A 16,511-nucleotide genomic window follows, 5' to 3' on the forward strand; every position below is an offset into this window, starting at 1 on the left:
CGATCTTTCTAAAACATTTTTCCTTGTTTCAGAATCAGAAATGTTTTTGTGGTTTGCAGTCAGAGACCTCTCATAATAAATCTTCCTCCTTGGTAGCCCTGCATGCCATATTGCTTCCCAAGCATTTCAGTGTCCTGTTCACCCCCTCCTCTACTCAGTGGAAACCTGATGTGCTTATTTTATCACTTTCCAAGTCAGGTGGTCTCTACTGCCTGGGGTGACAAATAAACCAGGTAACTGAGAGGATTGATAGAGTCCTTTTCTCAGCTTCCTTGCTGAGGCATTAAGCTAAACTTCTTAACAGCTATTTAAAATTCATCTTGGGCTTTTTCTTAGGATTCTGTTTGGGGCTTAGCATCTGACCATTTACAGCGGGCTTTCTTCTTCCCCAGGCTCCCGTGTACATTCTTCTCTGAAGGAGGTTGTGAAGCACAGGAGATGTAGGTCAGAAGAGCTGAGTGCAGACCAGGTTGTACAGAGCCCAGAGGGACCATCTAAAAGCACAAGAGGATCCCAGTATTACCTTGTTTGAAACCTATAGTGGATTTCCCATCTGAACTTGGTAAAGTTTAAACTCCTCACATGGCATTCGGATTCCCTGCTCCCTCCCCCAGTGCCTGGCCTCTGTCTCTGGCTTCATCTCCAGCATTCTCTGCTTTACACCTTATTGTCCAGCAAAGCTAAACTAAAGGTGCTTCCCTGTATGTGCCACATTGTTTCTTTTCTCTGTACCTTTTTTTCAGTTTCTTATCTCTTTGTGGAATACCCTTCTCATCACACCCAACTGCCCACACCTGAGCTGGCCAATTGTTATTCATCTTTTTTTTTAAGATTTTGTTTTTTATTTTTTATTTTTTTTTTTATTCATGAGAGACAGAGCGAGAGAGAAAGGCAGAGGGAGAAGCAGGCTCCCAAGGAGCAGGGAGCCCGATGCGGGACTCAATCCCAGGACCCTGAGATCATGACCCGAGCCGAAGGCAGACGCTTAACCATCTGAGCCACCCAGGCGCCCTGTTATTCATCTTTTAAGACTCATCTCTAGCATTACCTCCTCTGGGAGATTCTTTGACCACTTCCTACTGCAACGCTTACTCCTACTTCTTGCAAAGACTGTGATTTCAAATTCGTATTTCTTTTTACATTCTTGGTGTTTAGCATTGTAGGTACTAATGATGATTGTACCTTCTCAGGATGGATGGAGGGATGGATGAATAAATAAAACCCCTTGTATAATTGCAAAGTATAGCACTGCAGAAAGTATTCCATAATGCAAGTCTCTTTAGACCAAAGCTTCATGTCTGTGGCTGATTGGTTTTCTTTCCCTCACTCTGCCTGGGTGTGTTGCTAGTGATTTATTTCCAGTCAGTAATGATTCAGTTTATTTGTAGAAGTCAGTTAAGTGACCTAAGTGACTCAGTTATGTCTATCATATAAATAACACAAGTCTCAACCTGACTGACAGGTTCTCGTGGTGACAGTCTGTTATCCCAATAACCAAATTGATCATAGAGCACAGAATAATTACTGAAGAAAAATAGGACCTGATATGTCTTTAAAAATAGATGCTAAGAAAGCAATAGGAAAATCAGAGTAATCTAAAATTTCTGTGTCATAATAATAGCATTCAGATAATAAATTTGTATAATTTAGTTAGTGCTAATAAGTTTTGAGAAATATCATAGGATAACAATTCAAGATTTATCAGCTGACCCAATGATGGAGGGTTTACATGTTACCTTTCTGAATACTTTTAAAATACCTGTTAATTAAAGTATTTCCTCTTTATATAAATGAAATTTTGCATTTATTCCCCCTAATTTGACCCACTCTTTCTAGAGAATGTTGGGGAAGTTGGAATGCATGTAAGGAGTTTTGACAGAATCAACATGTTCCCCTAGGTAGGAGAGAACTGTGCCTTCATTTCCTGCAAGATAGGACCAATGACTATGTAACTTCAAGCCCTCTTGCTAAGGGAATGGCAGTCAACAGCAGCAAAGACTCAGTGCAGCTGCAGCTGTTTTCCTGTTCTGGTTTTAAGTGATTATTCTAGTAGCAGTTTTGCCAGATAAGCAGCCAAGGCCACAAGAGGCACTTTCCTTTTGTCCATGTTGAGGTTTTGCATAAATGCTCTGCTTTCTTGCCTCTCCTGGTAGGACTGAGTATGTTGGAATATTCACCATACTTCATAATACTTACTGTAGTGTCACTAACACCCAGGGGCCAGAGTTTTTGAGGCTTTTCCAGGTGAGTCATTATGCGAGTTGACTCTGACTCTTCTTTCAGTAAAGGTTATGAAATGCCTTTGGAATTCCTAAGATCAGGTTGTTTACTCTTGAGCGTTGAATTCAAATGTTGCTTCTAGAAGGGCTGAGGTAGAGGACAGATGACAGGGAATAGTAAAAAAGAGAGAAGGAAACCAACATCTCTTCAGCGTCTAAGATTGCTTAGCACTATGACTGTTGTTTTAAAGGTGCTCTCTCATTTTATCTTCCCATCAACTGTCAGAGGAGATTCCCCACTCTTCAGTTAGGAAACAGAAATGGAGAGAAATAAAGGTAACACAAACAGTAAGTAGCAAATTCGTAATTCAGATTTAACTCTGTCTGACCCTCTTTGGTCTACCACTCTGCCTCCTCAGGTTTAATTGGCAAGTGCAGTCTTTGTGCACCCAGGGTCACATATGATAGTATTCTGTAATGCTTTATATCTGTATCAGCTGACAAATTTACAAGGCAGAATGAAATACTGAGTTAACCTTCACATTCTGAGAGAAATTAATGAATTGTTCTTATGTATAAAGAGATTGTGAACCACCTTACTGTTGTACATGGAAAATATGTGTAATTCTCTCTTCATTTATTACTGTTTTCATCATTATTTTTTTTTCCTTTTTTTTTTTTTCTCATCATTATTTTTATATGCTAGTGATATCTATCCTCCCAAATGCTAAATAGGTTTATGGAACGCTGCCACAAAGAAGAATAAATCCGATGACCCATTGTATTACAGTATAAAGGAGGAGTGTATTTTGAACCTCAGCAAACCTTTTATGAAAAAGAAATATAGGGACACCTGGGTAGCTCAGCTGGTCAAGGGCCCAAATCTTGATTTCGGCTCAGGTCATGATCTCAGGGTCATGGGATCGAGGCCCAAGTTGGGCTTCACGCTCAGCAGGGAGTCTTCTTGAAATTCTGTCACTCTCCCTCTGCTCCTTCCCCTGCTCGTGTACGCACACGTTCTTGCATGCTCTCTTTCTCTCAAATAAATAAGTCTTAAAAAAAAAAAAAAAAAGGGAAGAAATATAGTGCTTAAGAGCTTGGATGCAGGGAGCCAGACAGACTCCTTGGGTTTGAATCCCAGCTTTGCCATGTCCTAGCCAGGGTGACTTTGGACAAGTTAATGCAGTCAGTTTCTTCAACTGTAAAATGAAAATGCTAACAGTAATACTTATCTCAAAAAGCTGCTGTGAGCATTCCATGAATTGAGGTTCTGATGCCTAGAATAGAACCAGGCACATGGTAAGTACTCAGTGAATAAATGTTTTATTTCATCTGTGTGTGAAGAAACAGGTCTGCAATTCAGCCATTTGCTTGGGTCCTGCGTTCTGTTGGCAGAGTTGGTGCTGACACCCGGGTGTCCTGTTCTTGGTTCAGTGCTGGGTGCTGCAGTGACATCCAGGGCAGTATGCATAGGAAACGAATTTTCCCTCTACCATTGCTTTATTACTCCAAATGCCAGTGCTATTTCTGTGCTCTGAATGTACACTGTCCACTCTAGGAGCAGTTTATCAACCCAATTCCCAGATGGAGAATCTTTCTCAGGGTCCCTGGTTACTCTGCTGCTGAGCCAGCTGTCACAGTCTTGTACTGTGAACCCCTAGCCCAGAGGTTCCCAGAATGCCAAAAATGTTAACAGACTCTACCAGGTCCATAATCCCATATCTATAATTCCCAAATCCCCAAAGCTCTCTAATCTGAAAGCTTTTTCATGAATCATATGACTGTAAAACTTGTTCAGACCTGAGCTTATCTAGTGATAAATCACCTGAACTGACAGGAGGCTATTTATCGTTTGTATTTATCCCTCCTGGTATGTGTATTTTTACAGTTTACTGCAGACACACTAATGTTTTTGCTTATAGGATACTGCCCCAGATCTCAGTGAGGACACCTATTGGTCAGGGTCTTGGCAGGAAGAGATGGGGGCACTCAGAACAAGTGGATGAGGAGACCTTAGTAAAGGGATTGTCTGTAAGGCTGTGGGTGGGTTGAGGGATGAACAGGGATGGTGCAGGAGGGACAAAGGAGGGATTACTTGGTGCACCAGGACTTGTGAATACTCCTAGGTTTAAAGGGCTAGGTAGAGAAAGCATTACTGGAATCCAGGGAGAGCAGCATGGGAGGGGGCTGCCATCAGGAGCTAAGGCCTTAGCAGGTAGAAGGAGCCAGCTGGTAGCAAATCAACAGAAGTCTTGGGAAATATATACCCAAGCTGGCTTTTCCTCTTCCCTGTAGATGTCCTCCTGGCAGCTTTCTTTGGTGGTACCCCTCCTGACACCAGAGGCAAGGGAGCTCAGAGATGCAGACCAGAAGGTGAGCCACTGGGGCCCCACGCATTAGTGGGGGTGGCAAGGGGATCTGGAGGGCAAAAGGAAAATGTCCTGCACAGCATATTCTGTAATATCCAATATATGCACTCTACCATCTTTCTGAAACCCAAAAACTCAAGAATGCTTGGAGTTGTGTTTTATTAAGTCAACACCATATGCCTACATTCAAAAAATACTAATATATACATGTGAAACGTTTTTTTCTTTAGTTTGCAGTTATCGTTTACAGTGCCGTACAGACGTATGAATCATTTATAATAATTCCTTGGCTACCCTGAAAGATTGGAACTACTGAACGAAAGAGTGCTATCTCCTTCATTCATTGATTCATATGTTCATTGATTTTACAGATATTCTTTATTGATTGCCTACTCTGCAAAACACTGTGGGCTCTGGAGTATAAAGACAAAAATATGACACTAGCCCTTCTAGTAGCTTGCAGTTTAGTAAGACACTAATTTGTTGGAAAATAATAATAAAGTCCTGGGTTAGCAGATAGTTTCATCTCAAAGCTGCCTTGCTGTTGGAGGCTCTGTTTTGAGAAGGGTTTCTTGACAACACATGAGCTCAGTGGAAAAAACCACTATGATCTATTAGCTGTGTATGCGATGGGCACAGTAGTGGAGCGTGTATATGGCATACAGGTTTGGCTTACTGTGCTTTAACTGTGTGGCAGAGTGAGATAATTCTTACAACAGAAGCAAGAGGGGGGGCTTTGAATTAGGAACACCTGAGAAGGGGCTTCATGGGGGGAGGTAGAGGGTTTTTAAGGATTTCTAGACAGAAAAATGACAGGTAGGAGCAGAGGAAGAAGGCAGGACAGGCTGGTGTGAGAGGGCCACACGGTCTCAGGAGTAAAAAAGCAATAGGTGATCAAAGTAGATTAATGAGCACCTATCCTAAGGAGTTTGGACTTTATTTTTGTAGCAAGTGGGTTACAACAGGGCTTTTGAGAAGGGGAGGAACTATGTTTTAGGAGAATCATTCTACCAGCTCTTTGAAGAGGGGGAGGATTTAAGAGGAAGGTGGTTGAAAGTCATCTATGTCAAAGAAGGATGGCCGTCACCTAGGCAAGAGATGGTGATGTGAGAACAAAGACCACAGCATGGGGAACAGAAGGAACAGTTGGTGGACATTTTGAGAAAGAGATGATGGATGTGGTATAAGTGATCAGAGGGAGAAACCACAGTGACTCCAGAGCATCTAAAATGTGACTGTACAAGAGAGGGGGCCTGGCTGCTGAAGCTGGCATGAGGGAGCACCACTGTAGTTTCGGACATCTTGAGGCAGAGTTATGGCTAAAAATATTCACAAGAAGATGCCCTGCAAGTATTTAAAATTCTGAATCTATAGCTCAGAAAAAAAGAAAAAAGCTAACGAGATAAATTCCATGCCCAGAAAAAGTTTCACGACTGTAATTCCTTATGGTAATTCCAAAATGCACAAAGCTGTAAAAATTACATGTTTAAGAAAGTTTAGTGTCAAAACTTATTTGGTGACAAACCTGATCTGAATAAATTATTTACCCTGTTTAGGGTCAATTGTTTCTGCATAGGAAATAATAAGTTTGAATAAAGCATGCTGTCCCAAACTACTGGAAGGAGAGTATTCTATATTAAATGGTGCCTATACCAAATTACCTTTTAAAAATAAAAAGATTATAAATTCTGAAACATATCTTGCCCCCAAGTTTTATTTATTTATTTTTAAAGATTTTATTTATTTTAGAGAAAGAGCATGAGCAGGAGAGGCAGAGAGAATCTCAAGCAGACTTCGCACTGAGTGTGGAGCCCAATATGGGGCTCGATCCCATGACCCCCAAGATCAGAACCTGAGCCTGAGCAAAACCAAGAGTTGGATGCTTAACCAACTGACTGCGCCACCCAGGCACCCGTGGACCCAAAGTTTTAGATGAGGTATTGTGGATGTGTACCAATAATTACATTATGAATTTATTTCACATTTTAAGAAAATATTCTTTGTTTTGATGCATTTAGTATAAAACACAGTCGGTAAACAGATACGTCTTTGTATATGAAGTTTTTGAAGAAAAGCATTCTTTCTTTTTTCATACACTGATGTTTGATAAATTTTTAATTCACAAAATTGGGATACTAATAGGACCTACCTCATAGAGTTGTTTAGTAGAGCTAATGAACAGGATCCAGCACATAAAAAGTATTTTAATAAATGTTAGTCATTCTTATTCCAACCCCTTTAATCAACAAAATATTTCCTAAGAAGCATTTTGGATATTTTTTTTCTTTCCCAACCTTTGAAAACACAGTGAAAATAAATGTCTCTCTTCTTGAAAATGTGAAGGAAGTAGCAGAGAGGACCAACATTTCTTGAGAACCTAGCATGTGTGTGGTGCTTTTAACCCCATGAGAAGAATATTGTTTTCCCCATTTCACAGATGGAGAAAGAGATTCTGAGATGTTAAGTAGCATGACCTGGGTCACCCCTCAGTAAAAAGAGAAAACTAATTTCTCTTTTCCCCTTCACCTAGCTCCCAGGGGAGTGTGAGAGACAACAGGTAAAACACCCTCTCTGGGTGTGAAAGATGAAGTCATTGTGGGCCTCTCTAGCATACTTCTGGTTCCCTTTTTAAATGGTTAAAAGAATGTTGTCTTTCATTTGTGTTGTTAGCTTGATATAGGTAAAGACATACTTCAGACCCCAAATCATTGAAAATCATTTCTGATTATGTCCCTTTTTACCTGCCTCCCTGCCACACATTTTCCCTCTAAATAAAGACCTCGAAAAAACATGCATTGGACCCAGAATAATCAAGTCTAATTTTCAGACAAGCTGAAAGCACTATCTTAATTTGATCAGGATTGGGAGGAGGAAAGGGATGTGGGGTGAGGTAAGAGTCTGGTTGCTGTGGTGGCATTAAGGGTTAGGGAGGGAGGTTTTCTGCTTGCTGTAAGAGGGAGTTACCTGCCCAAAAGGAAATCAAGTTTATTGTAACTTGACCAAGTACACAGCAATGTAATCCGGTTCTTCAATTTTTGATGTGGATACTTTAAATGAGAGAGTGTCACATTTTCTTCCTTTCCTCCCCAGACCATACGTTGTAGACCTGGCCCCTCCCCTTCTCAGTCTAGGCTCCCAAGGCAAGGTTTCTTTCTCTCGCTTCTTGCTGCCAGGCAGGAAATGTTCCTAGCTCTGGGATAAGCCTCCCCCATTTGGGGTGGGGGGGAGATGAGAAAAGGAAAAGAAAAAGAAACAAAGCAAGAAAAACTGCCAGAGCAGCTAGCCTGAGCCCTGAAAGATCACAGCGGGTTTCCAGTTGCCTAAAAACAGGGATCCCCCCTCCTTCCCTTCTGCGGTCCCCCCTTTCCCCAGTCTCCCCCTCCACATTCTGCCCCCCCTTTCTCCCCGCCCCCACCCCCACCCCCCACCCCCACCCCCCACCCCCAGCGGGACTTGTGGGCGTGTCTTTAAGTCCCTGCTAATAGGGCTGCCCCGCGGGCGGGGCTGGCTTCCCGGGGCGCTCCTGACAGCCGCCAGAGTGAGCCCCTAGGAACTGGACGGGGAACACCGCCCCGCTGGTGACCGAGTCCCGGTGCGCTGGTCCATGCTGGTCCCCGCCTTTGTTCTCGGGCCGGAGCGGGGACATGCGCGGCTGAGGATGGAAGTGGAAGACTCGGGCGGCGTGGTGCTGACCGCCTACCACTCGTACGCTCGCTCCCAGCCGCCCAGCTCCGAGCCACGCTGCGCGCCCAGGGCCACCGCCAGCCACCCGGGCAGCAGGTACCCAGAGCGGCTCCAAAGGGAGCAGAGGTTTCCCGGGCTTGGGCTTTCATCTCCCAGCTGTGTTTTCTGCCAGAGCATAAGAGCACCATCACTTGATTTTTGTTTCAAGTTTTGGTGGACAGGATGAGTGAGTCTACTGCTCTTTGTATTATCCTTGATTGTAAGTGGGAAGTGCACGAAGTCTCAGCCAGCCGCGGCTAAACTCCTTGGCTAGCAGAGTTTAGCTGTCGAGCTGTGTTCTTGATACAACTTGATGATAAATAGGCATATGCCTCATTTCTGCCAAATTCACCCATTGACATATTGGAGAATTAAAAAAAAATCATTGGAAATGAGACAAGCAGAAAAGAAAAAAATTAAAATACATTATCCTAAATCCTCAAATACTATTGAAAGTTTCTTCAGTAACTGCGTGCCATCTGAGCTAAAACATAGCTGGAGAGATTCTCTAAAAAGTAAATCTGAGTAGACTTTAAAAATTTTTTTTCTAGATTTTAAAAACCAATCAACTGTATAAATACATTGGTATCATTATTTTATTATTGCTAATGTTGACTCAATGTTGTAAATGCTACTATAATTTATTTCTTTTGGGTCAAAAGAGGTCTATAACCATCTCAGTATGTGTATTTTAGATTTAATATAGCAGGGATCTATGTTAAATTACTCTGTATCAGGGTTCATCTGTTTGATGCAAGGCCAATGTGACTTACATTAACTAAACAAAAACATTAGACTCTTAGGAAATTTCCCTGGACAGGCAATAATAAGTGAGATGGTTTGATATATGACTCATATTTAGGGGAAGTTTTGCTTGCTTACTATGGATCCACAGATGAATGATGGTGGTGTTTTTTTTTTTTTAACAAGTGGGAAGTTTGAGAGTTGATGTGCTTTTTTGCATCAAGTTTATTTTCGTTCACTTTTTCTCATACTTTTATCTTCAGTTATGTGATAATGATTACTTCTGTCTCCTAATCTAATTGATTTGTGAAGCTTTCAACAGATTGTGATTTTATTTCAAGGAATATCCTTTTGGCTAGTATCCATGAGAAGAACAAACTACATTGGCATGAGATCTATGTTAGGCTCGGCTAACAAAGACAATATTGTTTCTTCCAAAAAGAGCAGGTTGAGTGAAATCTTACTTTAAAAGACAGTGAGAAAGTAACATTTTTCTTCCAGCTTTAGTAGCACATTGTTTTAAAGGCTGCTTGAAGATAAAAACTTGCATTTGTCTTTAGGGTGCTTTCTTTTCTAAACATAATCCCTGACTATAATTACTCAGATTATGAGTAACTAAATAGATATAAGTGAGTTCATGAGAAGCAGGGGCCTGGTTTGTGCATTTTTAGATGGTCCTGGTATAGCTGTCCTGTCTCTAACTCCCAGCAGCTGTCTAGGAGTAATAGCTAGATTGTGCCATTTGGGCCTTCGGAAACTACATCCGTTTCCAAAGCAAACTGGAGGAGAAGTTCCATTAACTCAGCATGTGGTCTTGTGGAATGATAATGCATGAGAGCAAAAGTTGTGTGTCATAGTTAGTGTTTTATCATATGGCTGCCAATCAGATTTATGCTGCTCCAAGTTTGCATTTTGGTGACCATGTGCACCCTCTCTATAGGAACCTTTGTCATTCAACTCTCTGATGCAGGAGATAGTTGACCCTGTCCCCTGTAACTAAATCATGAGAGAATAGCTTAATTCCTTGGTTCCCAGTAACAACAATCAAAAAGAGGTTCCTGTACTTAACAAGGAGCCAGAGGACACCATCAATCATGAGTCTGATAACAGAAATAATCAGGACCCAGTTATTAACCTTTGACTCACTAACTACTGATCAATACTTCCTTTCAAGCCAAGGAGCAAGATCGTATTGTTCTACTTATGAAGAAAGCACTCTCTCTTTCAAGAATACCGTTTCCTTAAAATTGCTTACGTATGTGTAACATACTTGTGGACGAGTGACCAGTATGGCGCTAGGAAGCATGGACTATTGTATCATTGTTCTTTAGCTCTTAGTAGCAAAGGTTCAGTTCAAAGCAAACCCATCTCCTTATTTTTCAAGCCTCCACACCATCTGACTTTATGTGCTTTTGGATTTTTTAGGCCCATTTTTCCCACTAAAATATAATTTCAGTCTCCTCTGTCTCTGTCTCTCTCTCTTCATCATTCTCTTTTGTTCATTGTTGTAATCCCAAGTGCCTAAGGAGTGTCTAGCATGTCGTGGTAGCTCAGTAAATGCTTGTTGAATAAACTAATGAATTCCTACCAAGGTTATAAAATGGCCAAGATAAAATGGCAGGATTTTTAACAGCAGAAGTCAATCCGTTTGTACCTACTATGTGCCAGCCACACATTAGGTATTAGGGATACAAAGATAAATAAGATAAAGTCCCTGCCTTGAGAATGTGGCCCTTTACCTTTCAGACAAAGAGGATTTTTAGAAAAAGCTTGGAATAAGTAGCAACATTTTGAAAGCAAGAGGCTTCAGATATCAATCTGGACTGCCAGCTTCTCATTAAAAGAAATAATAATAAAAGAATAAAGGATCCAGCAACTCAGGCCTCTGCTGCTGCCTGCCAGTACTGGTTGAAGCTGAGTAATGGCTGCTCCATTACATGCCTCCCCCTCCAACTCTTCAACATTGAAGCTGGGTGGCCACCAGTTTCTTTAGGGACTGCCCATTCTACTTTATTAAAATAAGTAGCCAGTATAAAGTGTACTTGCCAGTGACTCAGGCTTGGGATCAGGCTCCCAGACCCCACACATCACCTACACCATTTATTACCATGTGGTCTTGGGCAACTTGCTTCAGCTGCTTAGAATAGTGTCCAATACCAATGAAACATCCAATAATTGTTAGATGTATTATTACTGCTATCACTTTTAATTACAGGTGTTGTTGATATAAAGAGGAGAGTAAAACATTTTGGTACCTATCCCCAAAAGGTATTAATGGAGGAAAAAAACTCAAGTACTAAGTATTTGTTGGGAGGAGAGAAGGTAATTCCTTATTTCACAAACATTCTATCTTTACATTCTATTTGTAAAGGATAAAAGAGAAGGATTGTAAATTTTCAGTTCTGTTAAGTGGTTGGGACTGTCTTTACAATCATGTGATTTTTAAAGAGGCTGAGCTTCTAGACCCTTGATCAGAATCCAGAGTGAAAATATTGACATATATACAAAATAATTTCACTTAATGAAAGGTAGCTGAAGATAAAGCCTAGGTATCTTGTTTTTCAAAGATTTTCTAAGCTATATATAAGAAATATATATAATATTTTTTGGTGAGTGTATAGTGAAAAATGGCCATGAGTATTTCTGGTGTTTATTTCATTAAACCATAAACTTCCCAAGAGAGAACAAAAATAGAAGAGGAAGAGAACCAGCTCTTCCTCAAAAACAAATAAAGAAGCTTACCAAGGTTATCCTAGGAATTCTAATCCTATAGCAATGTTAAAACTTTTGTAAAGGGGATATTGTTTTGTAATATCATTAACTATTCTTAGTAATGGGAATGATTTGATTAAAATGGAATTAATGATGATTAGAGAATAAATATTTTATTTTATGGAAAAAACTAAATTTAGCAACTCAGTGCCATATTCTTCTTGGATGGAAATTAAAAAGACATTTATTCAAGGTGCCAGCTCTTGTTTAATTAAGTCTGTGTGAGCTTTTGGATGTATACACAGGTACACTAAAATATGGGGCAGATCCTTTTTTTAAAATACTGTTTTTAGAGGATTCAGAAATAGTTCTAGAAATAGAATTCTTATGAGAGGATAAGGTATTTATGGGTCATTTTTAATGTTATGGTTAAAACCAGAGTTGGTGTCTCTGGTTTCTTTTTACAGTGGGGCCCCTATTGAGCATAGATGCCTCCATATGTGGAGCTGTTGGAAAACATCTGGCACATTTCCTTTGATCATGTCATTTGGCTAAACATTTGGCCAGTTGCTCTGTCCATTTTTAACCTGCTCAGTTCTCCCTGATCATTAATCCTTAATGTATCCACAAAAATTCAGGGAATTAGGGTGTTGTAGAATCATGTTCATGAGAATAAAAGTAATACTTTCTTAACTTTTTGAGATGATATTAGACTTCTGGAAAACTTGCAAAAGTACTTCAGAGTGTTTCAAGTAACCTTCACCCAGTTTCCCCTAATGTTAACATTGTGCATAACCCTAGTTCCATTAATCAAAACTGAAAAATTAACACTGGTGCAGTACAGTTAACTATATAGTCTTTATGACCTGATTTCATCAGCTTTTCTGCTAGCATTAGAATTTTTCTGTTGTAGAATTGAATTTGGGATCCCACATTGTATTTAGTTTTGCCTCCCAAACCTCCAGTCTCTGGCAGTTTGTCCTTATCTCTTACGGCACTTTTGGAGTACTGATTGCTTGTTTTGTAGGAAGCTCTTCAATTTGGATTGGTGCAATGTCTTCTCATGATTAGACTGAAATTATGCATTGTGGGTAAGACTTCCACAGAATGATGTTGGGCCCTTTCAAGTGCATTGTATTAGGGGGTACATGATGGCGATCTGTCTCATTAATGTTGATGTTGGCTCTGATCACCTGGTTAAAGTGGTGCCTGCCGGGTTTTTGGTACTGGTAAACTATATTTTCCTCTATGTAATTAATAAGTATCTTGGGGGAGATTTTTTATGATTATGAAATATCTTCTGTTTTCTTCTCGAACTTCCCTCTACTAATTTTTTTTTCTCAATTCTACATTGATGTCTTTTCCATTCTATAAAGTCCACATTCAGTATTCTGTCTGACTTTATTGTTTTTATCTCCTTCACCTTTAAAAAAATCAACCAAATATAAAAAATGGTTCAATTTTATCTGGTCTGAGTTCATGAAATCTATTCCCTAATTTTCAAAGTTTCATGATTTTTTTGGAAGCAAAATTTTATGATAGTCTTCAGAGAAAAATAGAAGACTACTAAATTAAATTCTGTGTTAAGAGAGGGTAGTTGTTAAATCCCACCTTGCCTGGAGAGTATTACTGTGGCTGTTTTCTTAGAACTATGTTTATACCTAATGGAAACATTTTTCCCTTACCAGTGTTCCTGAACATGTGCAGATGTATCATAACTAAAGTAAATATTTAATTTACATGTAATTAAAATTTCTTCTCATTCTGTCCTTAAACTATTTCATTTCTGAAGTCATTCCTGTTCTCTGTTTTCTCAGTCTGTGGTCTCTAGATCTCAGTTGCAGCAAAGAATAGAAGTAGAGTATTATGGAGCAGAGCAAAGGAAGGGAATAAAATGTTCTCAGAAGAAAATTTTGGAAATAAAATTTATCCATTTAATTGATAGATTTTGTTTTAAGCCTCTTTGGATGAAAATATAAGGTCAGGCATACCCTTAACTAGGGCAGAAATGCTCCTTTTCTTAATGACTGTCATCATAAAGGCATATGATTTATAGTGCTATAGTAAAGGCACCTATCGAGGTGTGTAAGTTTGCTTGCCTTCATAGTAAATAGCCTACCTTGGTATATTGGTTTATTTCTTATATAATTTTTAAATATTATTTATTGTTGTTATTTTCCCCCTTATTTTCAGGCAGCCTTAAAAACCTTAAGCAGTACTTTTGTTCTTTCTAATGTTGTTTTTATAATTTACTTTTCATTAGATAATCAAGGTTGTTAGAACTGTGTAAAGAAAATGCTTATCGAAGGACTAAACTTTATAATCTAACAAAAGATTTTGATAGCATTTATTTCAGTTTCTTTGAGCATTTATTGGTTTGCTTGTTTGCTTTCAGTTTCTTGCTGTGTTCTGGTTACTTGAGTTGGTGAGCCTTTGTATAATGTGTCATTTTTCATCACATGCAATTTCATGTGCTCATTTCTTTGTGATTACTAGAGGATGCACTTCAGAACAAAACAGTAATGTATCTAAAAGCTTAAAGTTGCTCTTTTCTAAAATGGGAACTAAAATATTTTTCCGTGTATATTCATCTTAAATATCTGGGGTTTATGACACAGTCTTTCAGTATCAACTGTGTTATATCACTTCAATAAATGAATATTACAGATAAAACTATCTTTGACAGGCATTAAGTGTCCAAGGGTGGGAGAACATACACTAAGTATCACTTAGAGAACCAGCTGCTTTGTCTCATGTTACTCTTCAAAACTAATTAAACCTATGCATTCCATTTCTGATCCCTTAGATTAGTAGAAGATGACTACATACAGGCCCACAGTACAAAGGACAGGAAACCAAAGACAAAGTAATATGGAGCATTTTTAAAATTATCAAGCACTTGAGACTTATTTCTACTATTTTAATAATTCTAAGTAGTGGTGCTGATTATCTTATATATAAGAGATAAATCTTTAGATCTGTGTTAAATTTTGTGATTAGCGACAAAGTTTACTTTTGTACATCTGTAATATACAGAAAAAAGAATCCTTTTGAGGTTTCCTGCTTAGTATTCATTTATGGAAAATCTATTTAGAAAACACTGGCCAATGCATTTGTCTTTATACAAAGGTCTGTCAGTGTATTTATATTTTTAGATCTGTAGAGATATCTGACAGGTAATTAGAAAAAATGTCAAACATAGAAAAATGACATTATAACTAATAATATGACATTTGATCTCTTGACACTTTTCCCTACCCTCATTATCATACCTAAACATTCATACAAGTAACCAAAGTTAACATGTCTGTGGTTGGAACCAAACCCATATTTAAGTAGCTGGAGATGAAGAGCCAAGCAAAGGGAAATAAATATAGTTAGAGATGTGAGGACTAAACTTCTTTCCTGAAAATTTCCTAGATAATAGTAGCCAGGGAGTTTTCACCTGTCGTAAGGATCATTGTCTTATGATGTCATTTCTTTGTTTTTAAAGGATTATTTTTATTGACAACTTACTTAGCTTAACATTCATTATCATTTAATCCTTAAAACGGTCCTGTGACATAGGAAGAAAGTAAGGCACAGAGAAGTAGCCCAAGGTCACACCATGAGGTAATGATAGAGCCAGGATTCCCACCCAACCCTTCCAAAACTGTTGTTTTGTTTGTTTTAACCTGTTGTTTAAATCTTGAAACATTATTTAATATATTATGGATTTAGTGTTTTTCAGTCTCAATTTGGTCATAGGTTAATTGAGAGCAGGGACAGTATTACTATTGTATCCCCCTTAGCAAACTAGCAACTTTCACATAGTAGATGTTACAGATACTCAGTTTTGATTTAGTCTTTCCTTTTGAAATCATTTTTATTCTGTTTCAGTGGAATATAAGTATGCAGTGGGTTAAATATGAATGGATATAAATAGTTTGAGAAATTTTGTTATCAGTCGAAGCAAGTACAATGTTAGGAATTTTTTTCCCTTTAATTTAAAAGCTACATTCTTGCCCTTCATGCAGTCTTAGGTAACAGTATTTTAAAGTAGACAAAATGTGCTGAAGAAGTCATTCAATTTGACTTATAAAGTGTGATCTAAGCAATTAGTAACAGGAAATCTTCCTGTGGTTTTCTTTTGGGGGGGCAGAAGTGGGGAAGGGCAATTGTTAATCCTTTAATTTGATGTTCTTAGTAACTAGTTCTTAGAATTTTTCATTGTAGTTTTATTAATTGCTTTCTTTAGCTACTAAGATAGATTTCCATGGTTAAAAAGGTATTTTTCACTCATTCCTTGCAGTATGACTCACAACATAAAAATTCTTTTTTCTTTCTTCTCTCTCAGGCAGAGTGTTAAATTAATTTTTTAATTAAAATAGTCTTTTAAAAAATAAAATATTCTTTTAATTTTAGTATAGTTAACAAACAGTGTTACAGTAGTTTAAGGTGTACAATATAGTGATTCAGCACTTCCATACATCACCTGGTACTCATCATGACAAGTGCACTCCTTAGTCCCTATCACCTATGTCACCCATCCCTTCATCCCGCTCCCCTTTGATAACCATTTCTCTGGTTTGTTTCTCTATAGTTAGGGTCTGTTTCTTGGTTTGTCTCTCTCCCTTTTTTTTCTTTGCTTTTTTTGTTTGTTTCTTAAGTTCTACATATGAGCGAAATCATATGATATTTTTCTTTCTCTGACTGACTTATTTTGCTTGGCATTATAATCTTAGCTCCATCCACGTCATTGCAA

The 16,511-nt window shown here is 38.7% G+C and overlaps 1 protein-coding gene across 3 annotated transcripts in view; it reads left to right on the forward strand.

Annotated features, from left to right (window-relative positions):
- Positions 1-8,107: 8,107 nt before the first annotated feature.
- The window catches only part of ARHGAP28 (Rho GTPase activating protein 28), a 221,634-nt gene continuing 213,230 nt past the window's right edge, over positions 8,108-16,511 (forward strand). For all 3 annotated transcript variants that reach the window (XM_034995988.1, XM_034995989.1, XM_034995990.1), the window contains exon 1: positions 8,108-8,368. In XM_034995988.1, the coding sequence (XP_034851879.1) occupies positions 8,193-8,368 (176 nt within the window). In that variant the 5' untranslated portion in view covers positions 8,108-8,192. The remainder of the gene's footprint in view (positions 8,369-16,511) is intronic.

The sequence above is a fragment of the Mirounga leonina genome, unplaced genomic scaffold (genome assembly GCF_011800145.1).
Source record: "Mirounga leonina isolate KUSES-001 unplaced genomic scaffold, KU_Mleo_1.0 Mir_93, whole genome shotgun sequence".
In the NCBI taxonomy this organism is placed as follows: domain Eukaryota; kingdom Metazoa; phylum Chordata; class Mammalia; order Carnivora; family Phocidae; genus Mirounga; species Mirounga leonina.